At 39.7% G+C, this 24,595-nt stretch overlaps 1 protein-coding gene and 1 pseudogene across 1 annotated transcript in view; one reads left to right on the forward strand and one right to left on the reverse strand.

Annotated features, from left to right (window-relative positions):
• WDR52 (WD repeat domain 52) overlaps positions 1-24,595 on the forward strand; it is a 156,827-nt gene that overhangs the window by 60,837 nt on the left and 71,395 nt on the right. The window contains exons 15-20 of the mRNA XM_006902990.1: positions 543-704; positions 2,411-2,653; positions 14,912-15,057; positions 19,503-19,773; positions 23,032-23,087; positions 23,273-23,435. Coding sequence (XP_006903052.1) covers positions 543-704; positions 2,411-2,653; positions 14,912-15,057; positions 19,503-19,773; positions 23,032-23,087; positions 23,273-23,435 — 1,041 coding nt within the window. The remainder of the gene's footprint in view (positions 1-542; positions 705-2,410; positions 2,654-14,911; positions 15,058-19,502; positions 19,774-23,031; positions 23,088-23,272; positions 23,436-24,595) is intronic.
• Positions 4,816-8,769, reverse strand: LOC102861039 (annotated as a pseudogene).

Below are 24,595 nucleotides of genomic sequence, written 5' to 3' on the forward strand. Positions count from 1 at the left end.
GACGGCGCAGGAGGGGAAGACCCTCTATGAGGTGGATTGATTCAGTGACTGGGGCAATCCGGATGGGTGTGTCAGAGGCAATGCGATTGGCGCAGGATAGAGCAGTGTTTAGGGCTGTTGTACATAGGGTCGCTTTGAGTCGCCAACGACTTGACGGCACATAACAACAACAACACAACATATAACAAATTCAGGCAGGTATGGAACGAGATACCCAAGGGGGTATCAATGAGATATATCATCAGTATACTACTCTGTTACTTTGAATACACTTCCTTTTTTTGTTAAGAGACTTCAGAATCATATTTTGAGTTCAGAAAAATGTTACAGACTCTATAAAGGAAATAATATAGAGCTAATTTTGGATACAGAAAAGTTTCAGGTTGACTTATTACTGGTAATAACTGCAGTAAGAAATTACTTCTTTTGACAATGTAATAAGTATATGTAGCAATTTTAAGTTTTTCTAGCTGAAAATCTTTTGAGCTAAGCTTCTAAAAATATACCTAAATGTAAATTATATGTTTCTTTTTTTTTTAAAGCCTCAAAGTACCCTACTCATTTTCTGTGACAATGGTTATATTCTTGAAGCACCACTTCCAGTCATAAAGGAAGAAGAGGTGGATCGTGATGTGGTTTCCTATCATATCGAAGACATGAAGATACGATATTTCCATTTCACAAGTGTCAAGTCTAAGATTATGGTATAGGATATCCTTGAATCAGTATCATTGAATTATTTTTCTCTTTTAGACAAAATATTCTGTGTTAATAGCTAGAGAATCCAAAGAATAAGATATAATATAGCCTTGATCTTAAGGAACAAATAATTTTGTATATAAAAAGCAGCTGTTACAGAGTGAATAAATACAAAGAAAAAATGCCCAAGGTTGTACATAAGGAAGGGTATAGGAAACTGATGGAAACATAAGATGAGATAAAAGATGTCTGCATGAAAGCAGTGCTTGCATTTTAAAAATGGGAAGAACTTTGAGAGGATGAAAAGGAGAAGTGCACTAATGGCTGAGAGAGCATCTTGAGGGAAAGCAAAGTAGGGAGTTTTCAGTATTTTTAGAAACGGAAAATGGACTAGGCCAATGAAGGGATACACTTTGTAGAGGGATGCCACTGAAATTCAGTCAGCATATGGCATTCTTTCATGCCAGTCAAGACAAATTTAATTTTTCATTGTTAGACAATTGGAAACAACTGTGAGTTTCTGAGGAAGTGATTGATGTGGTGAGAACATACAAATTAAGAAAATAATTCCGAAGAGTATAAAGAATGAGAAAGCATGAAAAGGTAAACAAAATGAGATGAGAGGTAGAGAGGCCAGTGTTAGGAGGCTTTTGAAATGACCAGTGGCTAGAATATGAAGACATAAGTCACTGTTTTTGACTTAAGTCAAAACAGCACTCCTTGTGGATTTTTTCAGTTTTCCTAGTTCATGAGCCTGGCTCTGAGAATCTGCTGGAGGGTCAGCTATGGGTTGGTTCTGACTCGACAGCATACAGTAACAACAATTCATGGGTGAAGGAACCCTGATGCTATGGTGTTCCAGGAGCCAGGCTGCTAACCACAATGTCAGTAGTTCAAATCCATCATCTGCTCTGATGGAGAAAGATGAGCACTCTCTTTCTGGAAAGACATCCAGCTGCAGAAACTGTTGGGGGTTTGTTATCTGTCAGAACTGACTCTTAAAACGGTGGGGTTTTGTTTTTGGCTCATGGGTGACAGTGATTAAATTCTTTGATAAGTTAGTTAGCTTCCTTATTAGAAACTCATAGGGAGTTGTGCAGCTAACTCAAGGACCTCCCCTCTCTGGAGGTTTGAATCTACAAACAGCTCCTCAGAAGATGGACAGTTTTCTTCCATGTGACTTATAACCTTGGAAAACCCATAGAGAGTTAGTGGTTATAAGCAGTGAGGTTTTTTAAAAATCAGATTAGTGAAAAAAACCCTAGCTAAATACTTTATATAAAACAAATATCTATAGTAATAAAGCAGAAATTATAGTCTTTCCATTGATTTTAATATCTTACCAATAAGAAATGCTTTCCAAAATTAATTCTTTTTATATGACATTGTTCATTGCATCAGAGTTGTAAGTTTTTAAATATTCTTTAAACTTTCCCTTTCACCAAAAAGTACAAATTTTCATTTGAATGTGAGTTACAAGGGGTTTTCTTTTTTAAAAAATTATTTTTGTTTTATATTGGTTTGCATACAAAATTTGTGTACATTGTACTTTGTTTAAATACATTGTATTTCACACCTTTCTCCATTCACATTGATTTTCTTTTTTTTTACATTGTTTTTCATTCGATCGTTCCTATATATTGTATTTTATGAAATTAATCACCATTGATCCATGCCCACCATTACCTTGTTCCTTTTTCTTTTTAAAAAGAGATTAATAGAAATTGAAAAGAGAAAGAAACATGCAGAGATGAAGGAGAAGGAGAGGGAAACACGGAGGAAGGAGCTGCTAGAAGAGTTGGGAGAAGAAGGAGAAAAAGTGTTCCAGGAGGAGCAGGCAGAACAGGGGGAGGAAGAGGAAGAGGAGCCGTTGCCTGAAATCTTCGTCCCGTCAACTCCCTGTCAAATCCTCTGTGGATTTTACTCTGGACCAGGGAAGTTCTGGGTTGCTTTGGTGAGTGATATTGCAATGAAGAATTTTTATCTTCATTCTTGTCCAGTATAATTTATAGTCATTATTTTCCCCAAAACGTTCTTTCTTACTCTCATATGCAAACAAAACAAACACCTCCATCCCTTCATAGCTGACTCTCCAGAGGGGTTTCAGATGCTGTATGTTGAATGGGAGGAGATTGCCCAGCTTTTTCCTGTGGAGGCTGTAAATTGAATGGGTTTGAACCATCTACCTTTGGCTTGGCAGCACAGCTCCCTACCTACTGTGCCACCAGAGCTCCTATTTTACTAGTGAGAGTCTATTTCTTGTGGTAAGATTTAATTTATTAACTAGTATTGCAGTTATTAACTGTGTGAATGTGTGAATATGAGTTACAACTGTTTGTATGCCATTTTTACATCCCTTTTATATATCCACCCCTTTTATTTGTTGTCCTGTATGACTAACAGATATGTCCCAGGCAGACCCAAGGGCTAGAGGCAGAAGTAGAAGCATAAAGGACTGTGTAAAAGTACTATATTATTTAGTATTTTTATAGCAACATATAAACATTTTGACTTAGCAACTTCACTTATGAATATACTGGGAGAGGGAGCAACTGGAAATGGATAGAGAAAGCATATTATCTATGAAAAAATCATACATGGAAGTTTGGGAAGATGAGTTTTTATAAATGGGCACATTTCTATCCTGAACAAAATTGAGCTTTGGCTAATGAGCAAGAGGGGGAAATGGATATTGGGTAACAAGTACCAGGAACTGTCCCAATGTTGTGGGAGGACAACCTTTGTTTAGATATTTTCTAGTCCTAGAAAATTGGTTTTCTCTCTTTCACAAACCAAGATTTCCTTTATTATAAATTTGTCAAAGGTTTTGGTTCTATTACTACTACTACTACTACTACTACTACTACTACTACTACTACTACTACTACTACTACTAGTACAACAACTACTACTACTACTTGACATAAAACGATATATGAAAAGTCATAACTAGGCCCAGGTCCTTAGCAAGGCCAGCAGGCTCCCTAGCCAAGGCCTGTTACCATAAAGGGTGATGAGGGTTAACCCCTCCCGTCTTCTGCTTTCAAAGAAAGTTTTAAGGAGAGCGAGAGAAGGAAGGATGAAATGCCATGATGGAGGCACTATACAATTGCATAGACTCCTCCCACTTCTAAATTATCCTTCTTGTGAGCTATTTCTTTTCACCCCCATTGTTACTATAGTTTATTTAAATGAAACTCTGATAATACAGAGAGGAGTCTGATGTGGCAGCTGTCCCGAATCTTTGTGAATTAGATGCCAACTGGCTGGAGTAGAGTCCTTGGACCGACACTTCAGTAACAGAGAGGTCAGTTGCATAAATGTGGAGAAAGCAAGACAAGACTTCTCACAGCTTTTTGCTTTGCATTTCCATTTTAAACATTTACAGTGCGATTGGCACAGGATAGAGCAGAGTTTAGGGCTGTTGTACATAGGGTTGCTATGAGTCGCAGGTGACTCGACGGCACATAACAACAACAACATGTTACAGCTTTACATTGTAATTAGCTACTTCACATATTTTTTTAGCAATAGCTAAGAATGCAATGATTCCAATTCCCCTAACAGAAGCAGATCTGGGTTTGCAACTTGGAAAGTTTCAGTCAGATACCAAACAAACCTTTGGCATATAACGTACAAAAAGATCCTAAAAGAAAACCCCAAAAACCCAAAACCAACCAAGATAAAACAGATGAATAAAATGCTTTTCATATTAAGCAAGAAAAGGTAAAGAATATTAGTGGTGCCTTAAATTTACTATTGTGAGGTTTCAATCTCTTCTTTTTTCTTAAAAAGCTAATGAGAAAAAATAAAGCAACATCATAAGGTCCTATAATGAGGAAAAACTATCCTGACCAAGCTTAAATGCTTTCATATAATAAAAACAGCAGGGAGCAGAGCAAATGTCACAAGTATTAGCTTGGTTTTTATTTCTATGATTGTAAAAAAAAAAAAAAATTAGGCCTCTTTGTGTGGACTCTGTGGTGTTAGCCTGAGGGAGCTGGTCTCTGGGCCAGTCCATCAGTGGCTCCTTAGCAGTGGCTCATCCTATAGCGGGCTCCAGTGCCAGCTGTCTGTGCACCATTTCCCAGGGGAGGAGATCTTGTCTTCATTTGACTACATGCTCATGAGTTCTGGAAGAACATATTATCATCTCACAAATGATGATACAGCTCTTGCTTCAGCCTCTTCTGATCAAGATAATGTCCAGTGAAAATTGTGCTCCTTCTGAGCACAAAGATGCTATTGAGGGCCCTCATGTCAATATATTCATCAGCTTCCTCCTGAGTAAAGGACCCACAGTTTCTAAGCATGTCTATAAATGCAACACCAATAAAACCATCAACTTAGGATAACATATAGTTTCTTTGAGGTAGTAATCTTCTCCACTTCACGTGCATGATCTAGCAGAGGGGTGCCTGGGAAATGCTGCGTCATGTAATCTTTGAGGAGCTGTGCACACATGTCTGGGTTGTTTATCAGTTTCACCGGGTGACCGATGCCCACGATCTGTTTTTCTTCCTTCTTCATCTTGTTCACAAACTCCATGGGAATAATGCCACCGTCAAAGGCTTTACTGAACATCTTGGAAGCTGCATCCAAGGCACCCCCAAACCGATCCCTGATGGTGAGCAGCCCTGACTTGAGGCTGGACACCAAGTCCTTCCCAATGCAAGCAGAGGTGGTGGTGTTGTCAACCCCAGACATGGCTCATGATCGGCTGTCCAGGCACATCCCAGTGAACTGGCAAGAGTACTTGGGCAACCTTCTCTGGAACCAGAGAAGGCCAAGGACCCCGCCGATACCCATCTCCTCCTTGAGGACCTTGGGGATGGGCATGCCTGCATAGATGAGCTCCTACTCTCGTTCATCTCAGATGCGGGTCATGAATGAGATGGGTTTATGAATCAAGCCCAGCTCTCTGGCCAAAGTGGGTGCCAATGGGGGAGGCACCTCCTGAGTACACACAGTGGCTCCTTTGGCCACAAGATCCTCATATACAGTCTGGCTGATTTCTCCAAGCTCATCAAAGCTCCGGGGCACACATACTCCAGCCTCTTTCAAAGCCTGCTTCTTGACTACTGCACTTAGAATCCTGATTGGCACAAGCTCTGGCATGGCTTAACTATCTCCGAGGAGAACAGGGTGGTACAGGTTCCAGTACACCAGCAGTCCACGGGCTTGGCGAGGCTGCCCTCCTTGATGCCTTGGCAGATCTTCTACTCCTCTGTAACTCCTATCTCTCCAAGAACCACAATCATTTTAACTCCTGGCGTGTCTTGGTGATGTAAAATAAGATCCGTGAATGTTGAACAGGGGAATCTGTCCCCACCAATGGTCATGCTTTCATAGATACCATCTGTGGTCCAGGAGATGATATCATTGAGCTCATTGGACATGCCCCCAGAATGTGACATGTATACCATGCTGCCAGGGCAGTAGAGATATTTATTATAATAAAGATATATAGTTAGTATTCTTTTAGTTGTTATTAGGTGATGTCCAGTTGAGTATAACTCGTAGTGACCCTATGAACAACAGATCTGAACCCTGTCCTATCCTGTGCCATCCTCATCGTCTCTGACACACTTGCTTCCATTGCTATAATCATTGTGTCAATCCACCTCTTGAGGATCTTCCTCTCTTTAGTAGCCCTTGACCTTTTCAAGCATGATGTCTCTTTCCAAGCATAGCTTCTCCTAGCAACAAGCCCAAAGTATGTGAGACAAAGCTTTGCCATCTTGCCTCCAAGAAGCACTCTGATTGCACTTTTTCCAAGACGTATCTGTTTGTTCTTCTGGCAGTCCACGGGATATTCATTATATGCTTGAATACTAGTGTTTTAGAGAAGATGCCTGGACGTGCTCACTAAGTTGTGCCAAGAAATCTGGAGAACAGCCAGCTGGCCCACTGACTGGAAAAGATCAATATTTGTTCCCATCCCAAAGAAAGGTGACCCAACAGAGTGTGGAAATTATCAAACAATATCATTGATATCACATGCAAGCAAGATTCTGCTGAAAATTATCCAAAAACATTTGGAACAATATGTCAACAGAGAACTGCCAGATGTGCAGGCTGGATTTAGAAGAGGTCGTGGTACTAGGGATATTATAGCTAATGTTAGATGGCTCTTAGCAGAAAGCAAAGAATACCAGAAGAATGTCTATCTGTGCTTCATTGACTATGCAAAGGCTTTTGACTGTGTGGATCACAATAAGCTGTGGCTGACTCTGAGAAGAATGGGAATCCCAGAACATTTGATTGTGCTAATGCGAAACTTATACTCGGACCAAGAGGCAGTTGTCAGAACAGAGCAAGGAGACACTGCATGGTTCAAAATCAAGAAGGGGGTTCGTCAGGGATGTATTCTGTCTCCATACCTTTTCAACCTGTATGCAGAACAGATCATCCGAGACGCTGGGCTATACAAAAGGAATGTGGCATCAGGATTGGTGGAAGAATCATCAACAACCTGCGTTATGCAGATGACACAACTCTGCTTGCTGAAACTGAGGAGGACCTGAAGCGCTTGCTGCGGAAGATCAAGGACTACAGCCTCCTATATGGCCTTGAAGCTCAACATCAAGAAAACAAAGATTCTAACCACTGGGCCAATTGGCAGCATCAGTATGGATGGTGAAGAGATTGAGATAGTTAACAGTTTTAGTTTACTTGGCTCCACCGTCAACACTCTTGGTAACAGCAGCCAGGAAATCAAGAGACGAATTGCATTGGGACAGTTGGCTGTGAGGGACCTCTCAAGAGTACTGAAGAGCAACGATGTCAGACTGGAGACTAAGGTGCGCCTGATCTGGGCTATAGTCTTCGCAATTACGTGCTATGCATCGGAGAGTTGGACAGTGACTAGGGTATATAGAAAGAGAATTGATGCCTTTGAGCTGTGGTGCTGGAGAAGAGTGTTGAATATACCATGGTCTGCTAGGAGAACAAACAGGTTTGTCCTGGAGAGGGTGAAGCCAGAATGTTCCCTGGAGTCAAGGATTCTGAAGCTTCGTCTGACATATTTTGGGCATGCTGCAAGGAGGAACTGATCCTTGGAGAGGGACATCATGTTTGGCAGAGTGGAGGGGCGGCGAAGGAGAGGAAGACCTTTGATGAGATGGATCGATTCTGTGACTAGAGAGGTGGGAATAAGTGTATTTGAGGTGGCTAGGTTGGCACAGGATAGAGGAGCGTATAGAGCTCTTGTTCATAGGGTCGCTATGAGTCGCAAGTGACTCGATGGCACATAACAACAACAACCCTAAAGGTCATACTTTAAATATTTAACATAATGAGTTGCATTTTTTTTTTTAGTCTTAGGCTTAAAAGGATTCAGAGCACTTTAGCTTCATGTGTTCTCCCTCCTTGTCATTGTGTATTTTAATATGTCTGGAGGAAAAATGTAAAAAATGTCTCAGTTGCCCATTGAAAACCACCAACTCTGAATCTGTGAAAATGGACTGGCATAAGTAGTTCATTCGAAACATGGGAGCGAGTTAACGAGAGCCACTCGTTCCAAACCTGGGAGTGAGAGTGAAAACTCTAGCTCTCCCTGTTGCACTAAGGTGCTTGTGTTCTGGCTATATACCTAGCTCTGTGAAACCTGGAGGAATGGAAGCAGAAGCTCTTTCATTCTTTGTTCTGTAGGATAGGGAACAGAAGCTCTCCATTCTTCATTCTTTGTAGCATTTTGATGCCTGCCTATATCTGATCTGATTGTGTAAGTCAAAGTTGCATCATATTTGATGAGTAAAACTTGTTCTGTATTTGAGTAAGTTGTATCTGGTGATTATGCACCTGTGTCACATCTAAGAATTGTACATGTATTAACACTTTTCTTTTGTTTATTTCATTTTAGATTATTGCTAAAAAGTAAGAATAAAAGTTTCCATTCTGTTAAAAAAGTCTGTTAGGAAAGAATTCTGTGGTTGGCCTGTTTGCTAATATTATCCTTAGCCAAAAGAATATTCTTTTTTATTTCAGTAAATATTTAGCCTTTGTATTTCATTCAGGCTTTGGTAAAAAGAAAAAGTACCGTTGGTACAGATCCTTATTATTCAGCATAGTAACATTATTTTACCAGAGGTCAAAAGAAATCAAGTAAGATCTGTAATCGAGTAAGATATTCTCCACCATAAAAATGAGACTATAGACAGTTTAACAGGACAGCAAGTAATATATGTTGGAGAGGATGTGGAGAGATTGGAACTCTCATATATTGTAGGTGGGACTGTAAAATGGTATAGCCACTCTGGAAGACAGTTGGACATTTCCTCAAAAATGGAACATAAAATTCCATATAACCCAGCTATTTCACTACTAGCAATATACTTTGAAGGAAAGAATACTATCAACAAATGACTGGATTAAGAAATTGTGGTACATTCACATGATGGAATACTATGCAGCACTCAGGAATAATGATTTCTAAGAATATAACATGGGAGAGACTAGAGAGCATTATGCTGAGAGAGAGAACTAACTCAGTCTCAAAATGACAAGTATTGCATAGGAGCATTATTGTAAAAACAGAATGATAACTAGTAAGAGGTATATAAAAGTCCAAAGGAGGGGGGGGGAGAGAAGGGGACAGGAGTTGAAGCCAGTTGTCTTTATATGCCATAGAGTTTCCTGCAAATCATAGTGACCCCATGCACAACAGCTCTGAACTGTGCCCTATCCTAAAACAATCACACTAACTCTGACACACCTGCCCTTTTACCCCAATCACTGGGTAAATCCATCTCATCTAGTGGCTTCCTCTCCTGCATTGTTCAACACCCTTCCAAGCATGATGTCCTTCTTCATGGAGTGGTCCCTTCTGGCCATGTGCAAAGTATGTGAGACGGAGCTTCAAGATCCTTGCCTCCAAGGAGTAACTTGGTTTCATCTTCTCCAGACCAGACCTGTTTGTTCTCTTAGTTAGTCCATAGTATTTTTAATACTCCTCCAGAACCACAACTCACAGGCATCCATTCTTTGGTCATCTTTAGTCGTCATCCAGCTCTCTGATGCATCAAGCCTCGATCGCATGCGCCTTAAGTCTCTAGACTGAAATCATAGCTCTTCAGCACTCTGAAGAAGTCTCTGACAACAGATTTTCCCAATGCAATTTGTTTATTTAATTTCCTGACTGCTGGTTCCAAGAGTATTGATTGTGGATCCAAGCACGCTGAAATTACTAACAAACTGTCTCTTCTCCATTCATTATAGTGCTGCCAATTGGTCCAATGGTGAGAATCATTGCTTTGTTTTTTGATGCTAGGCTTCAATCCATATTGAAGACTACAGTCTCTGACCTTCCACAGCAAATGCTTTAGATCTTCCTCAATTCCCTTGAGAAAGGTGGTGTCACTTGCATAATGCAGGTTGTTGATGAGTCTTCCTCCAATCCTGGTGCCACATTCCTCCTCATAAAGTCCAGCCTCCTGGATGACCTGTGTATAGATTGAAAAGATATGGAGACAGGATGCATCCCTGATGTAGTCCTTTCCTGATTTTGGACCATGCAGTGTTTTCTTGCTCTGTTCAGAGAACAGCTTCCTGGTCCAAGTATAGGTTTTGCATGAGTACAGTCAAGGAAGAAGAGGAAATTATGGGATTGCAGAGTTTGGCAGGGCGAGGGTGGGAGTACAGGAATTAGAAAAAATCCAGTGGAGACCTGAAAAGATGGAGTAATAGTGGGCAGAGATCAATGGCAATTGATTTTATAATACATAAAGTATGGGAATGACCATATGATACAAAACAAGAATGAAGGAACATGTGAAACAATGTCTATGAAACACATTCTTTACAGATTTTCTATGCAAACCAATATAAAATTTTTTAAAAAGAGGAAAAAACTGTAGTGATTCAACCCACCATTTGGTTTCCAAAACAGTGAATTGTGCTGGACTGGATGGCCCATTTTTCTCTTGGAGCCATTGTGAATCCAAACCACTTGGGAAATTCAGCTTTAGGATTAGCAGTGCAACTTGCTAAAGACTTAAGTCCACAGAGCTCTTCCAGATCATAGATGTTATTGTTAGGCGCCCTCGAATCGGAACTGAGTCATGCTGATTGTCTAGCAGGTTTTCTGAGGATACAAATCATATGAGAGAAGATTGCCCTTCTTTCTCTTGCAGAGCTGCTGGTGGATTCGAACTGCTTGCCTTTGGGTTGACAGTTCAACTCCTTCCCTATAAGCCACCATAACTGTCTCTAGATTATAGATATACTGTAAATTTCTGTATTTTTATCAGCTAGAATTTATTTTTGTTCTGTAAAGCTGGACTCTATGAGGAGAATTGTGGCATCAGGATTGGTGGAAGATCTATTAACAATCTGTGTTATGCAGATGACACTACCCTGCTTGCTGAAACTGAGGAGGACCTCATGCACTTGCTGTGGAGGGTCAAGGACTGCAGCCTTCAGTATGGACTGAGGCTCAATGTCAAGAAGACAAAGATTCTCACCACTGGACCAACTGGCAGCATCAGGATGGATGGGGAAGAGATTGAGATTGTTCACAGCTTCAGTTTGCTCGGCTCCACAGTCAACACTCTTGGCACCAGCAGTCAGGAAATAAAAAAGTGTATCCCGATGGGAAAGTCTGCTGTTAGGGACCTCTCTAAAGTACTCAAGAGCAATGGTGTCTCTCTGGAGACTAAGGTACGTCTGATACAGGCCATGGTCTTTGCAATCACTTGTTATGCATCAGACAGAGTTGGACAATGACTAGAGAGGACAGAAGGAGAATTGATGCCTTTGAGCTGTGATGCTGGAGAAGAGTATTGAATGTACCATGGACTGCCAAGAAAACAAACAGATTCATCCTGGAGAGGATTAAACCAAGCAACTCCTTGGAGGCAAGGATTCTGGGGCTTCGTCTGACATACTTTGGGCATGTTGCCAGGAGGGACGGGTCCTTGGAGGGGGGCATCATGCTTGGGAGGGTGGAGAGACGGTGCAGGAGGGGAAGACCCTCTATGAGATGGATTGATTCGGTGACTGGGGTAATGGGGATGGGTGTGTCGGAGGCAGTGCGATTGGCACAGGATAGAGCAGGGTTTAAGGCTGTTGTGCATAGGGTCGCTATGAGTCGCAAACGACTCGACGGCACATAACAACAACAACAACAACAAAGCAATGAGAAATTTTGAGCATTTAAATCCAGTCCATGAATGATATGATTTGAAATTAGTCTTCCTTTCCTGTTAGGATTCAACTCTTACTAGTGCAGACATGCCACTGAATAAATGAAGCCAAATCAAAAGAATTCACATGGTAAGATTCCTTTTATATGAAACTCATAGACACAAGCTAGTTTGTGGTGATAGAAAGCAGAATGTTCACCTTTGAAGGGTAAGTGTTTACTGAATTCGATCACAAGGGAACTTTCTGGAGTGCTAAAAAAGGCTGTATTGATTTGAGTAGTAAAGATGCATACAAAGGGTTTTCAGAGGCCTGCTATTTCACAAGTGGATGGCCAGTCCTTCTTCCTAGTCTGTCTTAATGTGAATGTTCAGATTTAGAGAAGTATCAGACAGACCAGCAAGTTAAAGGTATATCCCTTACTGCGGAGTTAACTTTAGTGTCAGTGTTGTCCCTGCCTTTCTCACACGCGTCTTTACCCACTTATTTCCCTGCTCCACCATCCACCAGGATACCCATCCACTTCTACCCCCACCCTTCACATCTAGCTCCCTTTGAGCAGCCCTCCATCTAATAAATTATATATGAAGCTTCCATGGCTTCTGTGATTCCAAACACATCGGCTGATGGTAGTTCCTTTATGTTGGGATCAATGTCTCTGAAGTTTAGTCGTAATGTTTCCCAAGCAAAGGTGATGCATCCTGTAGAACTGGTGTGTGGATAGGCTTTTCTTGGCCCGAGGGCCGGAACGAATGTCGCGCAGTTTTTGTGTCTTCGATTACCTAGGAAGATGGGAGGGGTCTGAGACTGGCCTCTAAGCTGCCCAGCTTTCAGCTAGTCGGTCGCCTTAACCCCTTCTCTGAGCTTGGCTCCATAGTCAACAGTCTTGGCACCAGAAGCCAGGAAATTAAAAGGCTCATTTCCATGGGTAAGTCTGCAGTAAGGGACCTCTCCAAAGTACTGAAGAGCAATGGTGTCTCTCTGGAGACTAAGGTGCGTCTAATACAGGCCATGGTCTTCGCAATCACTTATTATGCATCAGAGAGTCGGACAATGACCAAGGAGGATAGAAGGAGAATTGATGCCTTTGAGCTGTGGTGCTGGAGAAGAGTATTGAGAATACCATGGACTGCTAGGAAAACAAACAGATTTGTCCTGGAAAGGATTAAACCAAGCAACTCCTTGGAGGCAAGGATTCTGAGGCTCCATCTAATGTACTTTGGACATGTTGTGAGGAGAGACCAGTCCTCCTTGGAGAAGGACATCATGCTTGGGAGGGTGGAGGGACAGTGCAGGAGAGGAAGGCCCTCTATGAGGTGCATTGATTCAGTGACTGGGATAATTGGGATGGGAGTGTCAGAGACAGTGCAATTGGCATAGGATAGAGCAGAGTTTAGGGCTGTTGTACATAGGGTCGCTATGAGTCGCAAGTGACTCGACGGCACATAACAACAACAACAACCACATTTTCCTCTTAGAAATAGAATTGATGCAGGAGATTGACAGGACTTCTGGCAGTGTAGAGCATAGTTACTCAATGCTGCTCGCCTTAGGTAGCACCTTTCTGATGGTTCAAATCCACCAATTGCTCTTTGGGAGATAGATGTGAAATCTCCTCCCATGTGATTTTAAGCCTTGGAAACCCGCAGGAAGGTCAGTACTGAACCAGTTCAGACTTTGGGGGCATAGTCCAGAGGGGGTGTGTTTCCAACCCTAAGACTGAGCCTTGCTGGTAGTTTGAATCACACCAGACACTCTGAAGGAGAAAGATGGTCAATCTCCTCGCATGTAATATGAAGCCTGGATCACCTAATAGAGGGTCAGCTGAGTTGATTCCAAGTCATTGGCCTGGGCATGGTGCTAAGGTGTAGCACTCCAGGGTAATAACATTTGTAATGAGTGGGCTCTTCTCCTTAGAGGATCCTGGGAATTGGGCTCTTCTTTTTTTGGGGGGGCTCTTCTTAGCCTCATGACACTGCAGATGCCAATGTTCACTTTCTTGGACTGTCAGCTGTCACTTTCAGAAATAGCAGTAGCCTCAGGAGAAGAAAGCACTGCCAAATGCCAAGCTCATCTGTCTTGAGTTCCCCTCTTCTGAATCTTTATATGTTGGTATCTAATGCCTTCACATACCTTTTCTTTTAGGGGAAAAAGTTCTAGTCATTCTTAGATGAAGAACCTGGCTAAAACAACTTTTAATCTGCTGTTATCTTAAGTGAAAACTCTGGAATTTTATTTCAGAGAGGCCCCATTTGTTACTTTTTGCTATACTTATTGTTCATGAAGATGTTTTTGACGTTATTTCCTTTGAGAAATTTGTGGTTTAGATACAAAAAGAAAGCCAGCTAGAATCAGAGCAGTGCAGGTCATCCTGATGATCGCTTGACTTCATCACCTGGATAAGTTTTGTCCAAGTTTTCCTTTCTGGAAATGTAATAGTACTGAAAACTAGCTGTGAGGACAGTGACCTGAAATCTCTATTATTAAGCACTTTGACAGAGTAGGTAGACGATCTCCTCACATGCAATTTCCAGCCTCTGAAAACTACAAGTAGGTCAGTTATGAAGACGTTCTGACTCCACAGCAAGGAGGGTTTGAGTCATTCAGACTAAAGAGATCCTTAGTGGTGTAATGTGTTACACGTTGGGCTGCTAATGGAAATGTCCACAGTTTGAATCTAGCAGCTGCTCTGAAAGATTTCAGCCTCAGGAATAGCTGGAGAGTTGTTCAGAGTCAGAACCATGGGAGGGGGAGTGTTTTCCCCATCTCAGTATTCAGAACAATATGAGAAAGACAAGTTTATTACGTTAAAGATGACGTCTCTCTAGTATCGACTTCTAAGGGAAAACATATCATTCTAAGATTTTTATTACTAGAACTGCTTATTCTCCTAACAATGATGGAAATATTTTCTAATAATAAAATTTATCCATATTCATAAAAGTGGTATATAAATAGATGTTTTAGGTAACCTTTTTTATGTTTTAGATGGTGAAGCAAATGAAAAATCCTCGCACGGTCGTAGGTGGCTTTTAGTCAGGTGCCTTCTGCTCTGTTTCTCTCTTCCCAGGGTGGCTACGATGCTGGCTTCCTGTATCACTGTGAGTTCCCTCCATACCAAGAAGGCCGTCCTTTTGAAGAACAGAAGGATGAACCTTTTGATTTCCGATATATTGAGGATGCAGAGGAAAATCCCATCCAGGCTGTCACATTCAGGTGAACAGAATTTAAAAAAGCCTTGGGTTGACTTTTTGTTTTGTTTTTTTAAACTTGTTAGTATGTAACTTTTTGTCAGACATGACCGATGACTGAGTCTGTTTGATCCAAAGGGAGGCCTTCTCACAGAGTGTTGGGTTAGATAGTTGAATAAATAAAATCAAAACCAATCCTGAAAATATATTGTGATCACGTACTTAAAACAAAATTCTGTCAGATTTTCTGTTTCTTGTACAACACAATTTTTTAAATTTGCCTTATTTGAGAGGGTGTTACTGATAGGTAGAGAAGGAAGGTTTGAAGTTAAAATAATTCTGGAGAAACCTCAGGTTGATTTATGGTTGTTGTTAAGTGCCATCAAGTTGACTGCAGTTCATAGCGATCCTCTGGACAACAGTTCAGAACTCTGCCCTACCCTGCACCATTCCCACTGTGTCTGACATGCTCAAGCCCATTGTTACAATTATTGTTGCTGTTTTGTGATGTCAAGTTGGGATCAACTCATAGCTGACCCTCCAACCAGATTTTCAGAGACTCTATATTGCATGGGAGGAGATTGTTCATCTTTCTCCTATGGTGAAGCGGGTGGATTTGGATTACATGCATTTGTGCTATCAGTGCAACCTCTTACCCACTAGGGCACCAGAGCTCTCTATATAATTTATTGTTGTTTTTAAATGCCATTGAGTTGACTATGACTCATACTGACCTCATGAACAATAGATCTGAATGTTGTCCTATTCTGTACCACCCTTATCATCCCTGATACATTGGAGTCCATTGCCACAGATACTGCGGCAATTCATCTCATTGAGAGTGTTCTCTTCTTCACTGACCCTCTGCCTGATGTCCCTTGCCAAGGAATACCCACTCTTGAAAATACATTCAAAATATATGAGATGAAGCTTTATTAACTTTGCCTCCAAGAAACATTCTGATTGCACTTTTTCCAATATATAGCTGTTTGTTCTTTTAGCTGTCCATGGAGTATTCATCACTCTTTTCAAATACCACAACTAAAACACATCTGTTTTGTTTTTTTCTATCACATATAGCAGGTGTTAGAAAAACTGTGGGCTAAATCAGGCACACCATAGTATTTAGGCTTACATCATTGCTCTTCAGAACTTTGAAAAGATCCGTAACAGCAAACTTTCCCAATGCTAGACATCTCCTGATCTCTTTACTGCTATTATGAAGCGTGTTGACCATGGATTCAAGCAAGAAGAAATCACTGACAATTTCAATCTTTTCTCAGTTTATCTTGATGTTGCCTATAGGGCCAGGATATAGAGATGTCTTGACTTAGAGATGTAATCCATTATTTAAGGTTGCAGTCCTTGATCCTCTGCAGCAATTGCTTCCTATCCTCCTCACTTTCAACAAGCAAGATTATGTCATCTGCATAATGCAGGTTGTTGATGAGTCTTCCTCCAATCCTAACACCACATTCCTGCATATAAATTCCAGCTTCTGGAATAATTTGATCTGCATACCGATTGATTGGGTTTGGATAGAAAAGATAGCCTTACTACACACCTTTCCTAACTAAAACCATGAAGAATTTCCTTTCTCTGTGTGAACAACAACTTCTTGGTTTAGGTAAGGATTTCATTCAACCACAATTAAGTGTTCTGGAGTTCCCATTTTTCTTAAGGTGAATCATTGTTTGTTATGATCCACACAGTCAAAAATCTTTTACATAGTCAATAAAACATAAGTAGATATTCTGTTTGATAGTCTTTATGTCTATCTGTAGACAAGATTTACAGCCAAGATCCATCTAACTCCATGAGCAGTGGTATCCCTGCCGCCATGGCCTTTCCTAAACCCAGCTTGAACTTCTGGCAGTTCTCTAGCAATATGCAGTTTGAATTGTTCTTAAATTATCTTCATTTTGTTTTGTTTGTATGTGATATTGGTGATATTTTTAGATAATGTCAACATTCTTTTGGACCACCTTTCTTGAGAATGGGAACAAATATAAATCTATTCCAGTCAGTTGCCCAGGTAACTGTCTTCCAAATTTCCACACACAGGTTGGTGAGCACATCCAGTTCTGCATCTGTTATTGGGAACATGTCAGTTAGTATCCTGCCAATTCTTGGAGCCTTATTTTTAGCCATCACCTTCAGTGAAGCTTGAAGTTTTTCCTTCTTCACTATTGGCTTTTGATCATATGCTACTTCCTGAAATATTTCAGTACCAATCCGTCCTTTTGTACAGTGATTCCATGTAGTCCTTCCACCTTCATTTGATGCTTCCTGTATTGTTTACATTTCCCCCCAAAGCATCTCTCAGTATTGCAATTGAATTTGTTTTGAAGTGGTTTCGGTTTGAGAAATGCCAAAACGAGTTCATTTTTTATTCTCCAAATCTAGCTCTTTGCAAAATCCATTATAATACTTTGTTTTGTCGTCTTCTGCCCTTTAAATTTTATGGTCATTTATTTCAATATCTCTTCTTTTTGTTTTGGCTTCTTGACACTCTAGTGCAATTTTCAGAGTCTCTACTGTCATCCATTTTGGGCCTTTTCTTTCTCTTCTGTCTTTGTAATGATTTTTTGCTCTCTTCATGAATGATACCTTTAATGTCATCCCACACTTCAACCAGTCTTCGCTCTTTACTGTTTAATGCCTCAAACCTGTTCTTGAGATTATTTTAAAATTAATTAGTCCTTTTAAATTGAGAATTGAACATATATGTGCAACCATTTCTGAAAACTAGATATAATATCTCCAAATCTTAAATTGCCTTATTTTTCTTTACTCTGAGAGGAGGGGGAGGAAGATACCCAAGATTCAAACATACTTTTTTATTTTTGTTGTTGTTATGTGCCATTGAGTCAATTGAGGCTCATAGAAACCCTGTGTACAACAGCTCTGAACCCTGCTCTGTCCTGAGCCAGCTGTACAGTCTCTGGCACACCTACCACCATTACCCCAGTCCCTGAATCAGTCTGTCTCATCCAGAGCCTTCCTCTCTTGCTCTGTCCCTATACCCTCCCAAGCATGATGTCCCTCCCCAAGGACAGGTCCCTCCTTGCTACATACACAAATAAAGATTCTTTTATTAAGACATAAAGACAAGACACAGGTAACTTGATTAAGAAATGATAGAGGTAACATCACAGCAAAACCAGATAAAATTAAATTGATAATATTGGAATATTATGAAAAGCTATATGCTGATAAATTAAAAAATCTAGAGGAAATGGAAAAATTCCTTTAAACTCATGCCCTACCTAAATTGACCAGGATAGATATAGAACACTTGAACAGACCTATCACAAAAGAAGAAATTGAACAGGTCATAAAAAGACTTCTCCGTAAGAAAGGTCCTGAACCCGATGCCTTCACAGCTAAATTCTACCCAACATTCAGAGAGTATCTATCACCAATTCTACTTTTAAAAAAAATTACAAAAAAATTGAAAAAGAAGGGACACTTATAGAGTCATTTTTTTCAAGCGAACATAACCCTATACCAAAACCAGGCAAAGATATAACCAGGAAAGAGAACTACAGACCAATATCTCTCATGAATATATATGCAAAAGTCCGTAACAAAATCCTAGCAATAGAATACAAAACATATCAAAGAAATAACTCATCGTGACAGAGTGGGATTCATAACATGTATTCAAGGATGTTTCAACATAAGAAAGGCATAAATACAGATAGACAGTTCTTACCTTCATGAGGGGAAACCATCAGCATGGTGTCAGAGTTGTTCCACTGATTCATGGCACAGCTTTTATTGATTGGATTAGCGCTCTGTTGCAGGTGGGACTACTAAAGCAGACAAAAGACCGTGATTGGGATAGAGACACAATTTCAAATGTAAAGGCTTACAGGGTTGGTTCTGAAGTTCCCTCCACCTGGCTGTGTAGTTGCCCAGAGCTATGACTTATGAGAATGATTAAAGACACATCCATGTAGATTGTGTGGCTCTCCATAAAAGTGTCAAGGCTTAATGCTCCGGTGAGTTAATGGGTAACATATTGGACTATCCACAAAAGGGTGAGACGTTCAAATCTATGGGAGAAAGATGGCCTATCTTCTACAGATTGGTGGCCTTGGAAACCAAATGGAGGATCATCATGAATTAAAAAGAAACTATACTGTTGTGGTGTTTGATTTTCATTTAGGCTCATCTGGGCGTAGTGATTTGTTTTGGTTTTTTGTTATCTGTTTTAAACTATACTTTCCTGAGGGCCCAGGTTCATGGCTGCTCTGCTGTTAAGAAAGAAGTCAAATGACACCTCAGCCTGTGTTAACAATTTGGATGAAGTTAGGGCTCTAAGAGAGAACTGTTTTCTATAAGCCGAGTGCTTCTAATACACCCTCAATGCCTATTAAAAGTTTTGTCCTTCCTCAGTCAATTTTAAAGTAAAACTCACTTTCAGAGTCATGTGAGTAACAATTTACTTTCTTAATTTCACAGCCTTAATAGAACTATGATGTTTTGTGGAATGGGTGATGGATCCATTCGTGTCTATATCCTAAGTAAGAGTGATTTTTCATTGGCCAAAATGGAGGAATACTGGCACTTCAACATGCATGACAATAATTATGGACGTATTAAAAGCATCTCTACTAGCTTTGATGACCGCTTCTTAGTGACTGCTGGAACAGATAGTAATATCTTTGTTTTCAAAATTTATTCTGAATTAGCATTAGAGAAAGACCTCACAGCTAAAGTACCCTTGCCCATGGTATGTACCTAAGTGACTAATGATAACAAAAATTAAAGCTTTCTTTTAAAATAGCTATATTAAGATTTATTATTATTATTATTATTATTTTATATTGGTTTGCTTACAAAATTCATGTACTCTGTGTTTCACATTATTGTTCATTCACATTGTGTTCTATACAATTATTCCCAACTTCTGGATACACTCATCTTATAGGCTAATCTTCTTATTGGTGTTAGTTTTGACTTTCTGATGCTTCCATATTTAAAATTAGGAGGCTCTCATGGCTTAGTGGCAAGGAGTTGCACTGCCAACCCAAAGACACACTGTTCAAATCCACCAGCTTCTCTGCAAAGAAAAAATGGGCAGTTTCCTGTATAATTTACTACCTCTGAAAATCTGCTAGAAGGGCAGCTATAAGTCTATTCCAGCTCAAAGATACATAACAACAACAACATACAGAATATTAAGGATGCTGAATTCCCCTTAAGGTTGTAGAACACCCCCAAATTTTAAAAAGGACTATAATAGTTTTTCTGTGTGAATCACATTCTTGTATATTTCTGGGTAAATCAGCTTCTGGTTTTCAAAATGCGTATTTTTTTTCCCTCAGGTATACGTTTTACTCTTCTTTATCTATTCACTGAGGGAACATGAGAAGAATGTATGCCTTGTTATTCTTTTGAAAGGGATTGTAAGAGTATTAATGCCTTTAGTATCAGAGTATGACCATATGAGTAAAGAGCCAGTGTACATTATTATTCTGTTGTTGGGCTGATAAGTTTATAAACTTTGTGATAAGCACTGATGGTTCAAATCCCAAAGGCATAGCTTTTGCCTTGTAGGATTTGTGCTATTGGCAGCCCATGAAGTGTTCAGTACTCTTCTCCAATACCACACTTGGAAGGCATCAATTCTTCTCACTTACTCGTTGTCCAACTTTTAAGTTGCATAAGAAACAATTAAAATTACCACGGGTTGGATCAGGCACACCTTTGTCTTCAAACTGACAGTCTTGCTCTTTAGCAATTTTTTTTTTTAAATTCCTCAAAGACTTACCCAATGCAGTATGTCTTTTGGTTTCTTGACTGTTGCTGCCGGGGGTGTTGTCATATCTAAGTGAAACCACACTATTGACAAATTGATTTTTTTCTCCATCTGTCATGATGTTGCCTATTGATCCAGTGGTGAAGATTTTTGTTTTCTTGATATTAAGATGTAATCTATGTTGGAGGCTGTTGTCTTTAATCTTCCTTAGTAAGTGCTTCAAGTCTTTCTCACTTTCTGCAACTGCAGTTGTGTCATCTACATAATGTAACTTGCTGATGAGTCTTCTTTCAATCGTGATGCCACATTGATGTAGTCCAGTTTCTTGAATGATTTGCTAAGCACAGATTGATTATAATAGGTAAGGAAAAAGGAAACAACCTTGATGCATGTCTTTCCTGATTTTAAACCATGCATTATTCCCTTGTTCTGCTCAGACAGCTACTTCTTGGTCTATGTGTAAGTGTCCAGAGATTCCCTTTTTCTCTCAGATTTATCCATAATTTGTTATGATTCCCATTATCAAATACTTTTGTATAATCAAAACCCCACAAATAATTATCTTTCTTTTATTCTGTGGTTCAACACCAGCAATGATAAAGTAAATTTAAAAACCTTGAATTCCAAAAAATATGTAGAGTTGCATATGATGCATAATAAGACCATTGTTGTGTAGCATCCAGTTGGACCTAAACCAGGGCTGACCCTCTAGCAAGTTTTCTGAATAAGAAATCCCATGAGAGGAGAGTGCTGAACTTTCTCCCCTAGGGCAAATTTGAATTGCATAACTTTCTGTTGGTGAATTTGAACTGTGTGGCTTTGGGTTGGCAGTGCAGCTTCTTACCACTAGACACCAGAGTTCTGTCACATTCATCCCAAGAGCTCAAACCAAGTCAGAGCTGAAAGATTGGTTTCTGAAAAGCAATAAATTACACAGGAGGTGATTGCCCAACTGTATCCTGGGGAGCTGCTGGTAGATTTGAACCACCAGAGAGGTTCAACCTTTGGATTAGCTGTGCAACTTCCTAGAAGCTGCACCACCCTCACTTTATGGTGAGTGACAGCAAAACAAAAATCTGTGTGTTAGGAAAGAGAAGAGTTCTCTTTTATGTGATGATTAGTTATCAAATTAAGAACCTAGTTTAGTTTCCTGGTTATCATTCTTCTTAAACAGCACAGATTAAGATACTTCATAGTATACTATTTAAATATGTTAAAAATATTTTTTTTAGTTTTTAAAAAATGTTTTATTTTACATTGGTTTACTTAAGTTCATATTCATTGTGTTTTATGCTATCCTTCATTCACATTGCGTTTCATACAATCACTCCCATTCCTTAAGTTTTATAAAATTAATCACCATTGAACTATGCATCCCATTACCCTCTATTTCCAGATTTCCCCCCAGATCATTCCAATATCTTTTACTCCTCCTCCTTCCACCCACCAAACTGTGCCTCCCTATGACTTCCCCCTGTTCATCCTCATTCCTCTGCTCTCAGTCCTTCCCCCCCTTGGGTCCCCATATATGTTTTACTAGTTATCCTTCTGTGTTTCAATAATGGTCTTATGCAGTATTCGTTCACTCTGCATAATGCCCTTTAGTCTCTCCCAAGTTATACAGTAACTGTCCAAATTGTTGTTCCTGAGTGCTGTGTAGTATTTCATTGTGTGACTGTGCTACAATTTCTCAATCCATTGCCTTGTAGTTGGGACTTTTGAATATGCAAAATATTTTTAAGTGTTTTACTTTGTTATTGTTTTTATTTGCTGTTCACTTCATTCTGACTCATGGTGACCCCATATGTGCAGAGTAGAACTGTGCCACGTACATTTCAAAGCTGTGACCTTTATGAAACAGACATCCAGGCCTGTCTTCTGAGGCACTTTTGGGTAGGTTCAAGCCACCAACAGTTTTATTAATTGTGGAGCACTTAATCTTTTTCATCAGCTAGGGCTGCAACATACAATTAAAATTTAAAGGAGTTTTTTTTGTTTGTGTGGGTTTGTTTTTTTCGTTGTGTGTGTGTGTGCTTCCACATTTAAACGAAACAAAACAAATAAGTTCAATTCACTACTGGTTGGTTTGTTTTCTACTTTGTTTTTTTGTGAAAATATGTCAGATTTTCAATGGTTAATTTTTTTTAATTGAAATTTACCTCGTAGTTGGTATGTTAAGGGAAACATTCTATTTAAGAGGGCTAATTTTTTTTTCTTAACTTTCAACAGTTTGGAATTGAAACAGAAGTAATTCCTCAAGACATTGAAGATCTTTCTGCTTACAGGTATTGGCATTTTTTTAAAAAAACAAAACAAAACAGAAAACACTGACTAAGGCTGAGTTTTGCAAACCAGCATTTTACAGATGTTGACCAAAGCAAAATGAATTTCCATATTATTGAATGATAATTTTCTCTTATGTAGTTTCTGTTTCTTAACCTTTTAGATCCTTTTAAATGTCTGTTTTCAGTATTGAGAATGCCAGAAAGAAAAGAGAACATGACAAGTTAATGAAGGAAGTGGAGGAAGAAAAGGCTGCAAAGCGGGAAAAGCTCAGAGGTCTCAGGAATGAGTTTTTGAAACTACTAGAGATGAATGAAGAACTACCAAAGCATATGCAACTTAAGAGGACAGTAAGTGTCCATACAGTTCACTTTAATACTCACATAAAAATATTTCTGAGTCAAGGTTACTATATTTCCTACAGGTAGATACTTTTAAAAGAATTTTTAAACTTCTCTTTATCTCGTCAATGTGTCTTTAGTGATTAAGCCATGGAGAACTCGTCACACATCATGGCTTGAGATACAGATGAGACTCTTTATGAAAGTTTACTTCTTGGGTTTAGGTACTGCGCCTTTTTGCAAGGAGAGTAGAGAATCAAATATAAATCACTGTCTACCCATAAATCCATTCCTGGATGTTCAAGATGCAGGTATTCTTTGTGGTATAGGTTTGAAACTAGTTATTAATCCTTGTTGTACCTAGTCAAACTATCTGTTGTGTGGGTATGTGTATAATTTGATTCTTTTTAAAAATTATGATTTTAAACAAAAGTTTACACAAGGCTAGACTCTCATTCATTCATTGTTGTACATTTTCCTCCTTCTCCCTCCTGCACTCCACTTTGTAATGCACCTCTTGTTCCAAATTGTAAATTGGCATACATGTAATGCATAATCACACATTCCTTTCAGATAGTCCCGTTTCTATAATTGATGAATGCCTATTTTTCTTTCACTGACTTTGCAAAGATATTTGACTGTGTAGATCACAACGAATTATGGGTAACCCTGGGAAGAATGGGAATCTGAGGACTGTTGATTGTGCTTATATGCACCCTGTGCTTAGACCAGGAAGAGTCTTCAGAACAAAACAAGGAAATGCTGCATGATTCAAAATAAAGAAAGGAAGGCACTGGGGATACATCCTTTCGCCATACCTTTTCCATCTATCTGTGGAATAGATTATGGCACCCGGATCAGAGGAAGACTCATCAGCATTCTGTGTTATGCAGATGACACAACCTTGCTTGCTGAAACTGAGGAGGACCTGAAGCATTTGCTGCAGAAACTCAAGGACTGCCTTTGATATGGATTAAAGGTCAACACCAAGAAGACAAAGATTCTCACCACTGGGCCAATTGGCAGCACCATGATAGATGGAGAAGAGATTGAGGTTGTTTCAAGCTTTACTCCACAATCAACACTATAGGCACCAGCAGTCAGGAAATCAAAAGATGAATTGCACTGGGGAAGAGTACTGTCAGGGGGCCTCTCCAAAGTGCTAAAGA

The sequence above is a fragment of the Elephantulus edwardii genome, unplaced genomic scaffold (assembly GCF_000299155.1).
Source record: "Elephantulus edwardii isolate Elephantulus edwardi_28Jun2011 unplaced genomic scaffold, EleEdw1.0 scaffold00489, whole genome shotgun sequence".
Classification (NCBI taxonomy): Eukaryota; Metazoa; Chordata; class Mammalia; order Macroscelidea; family Macroscelididae; genus Elephantulus; species Elephantulus edwardii.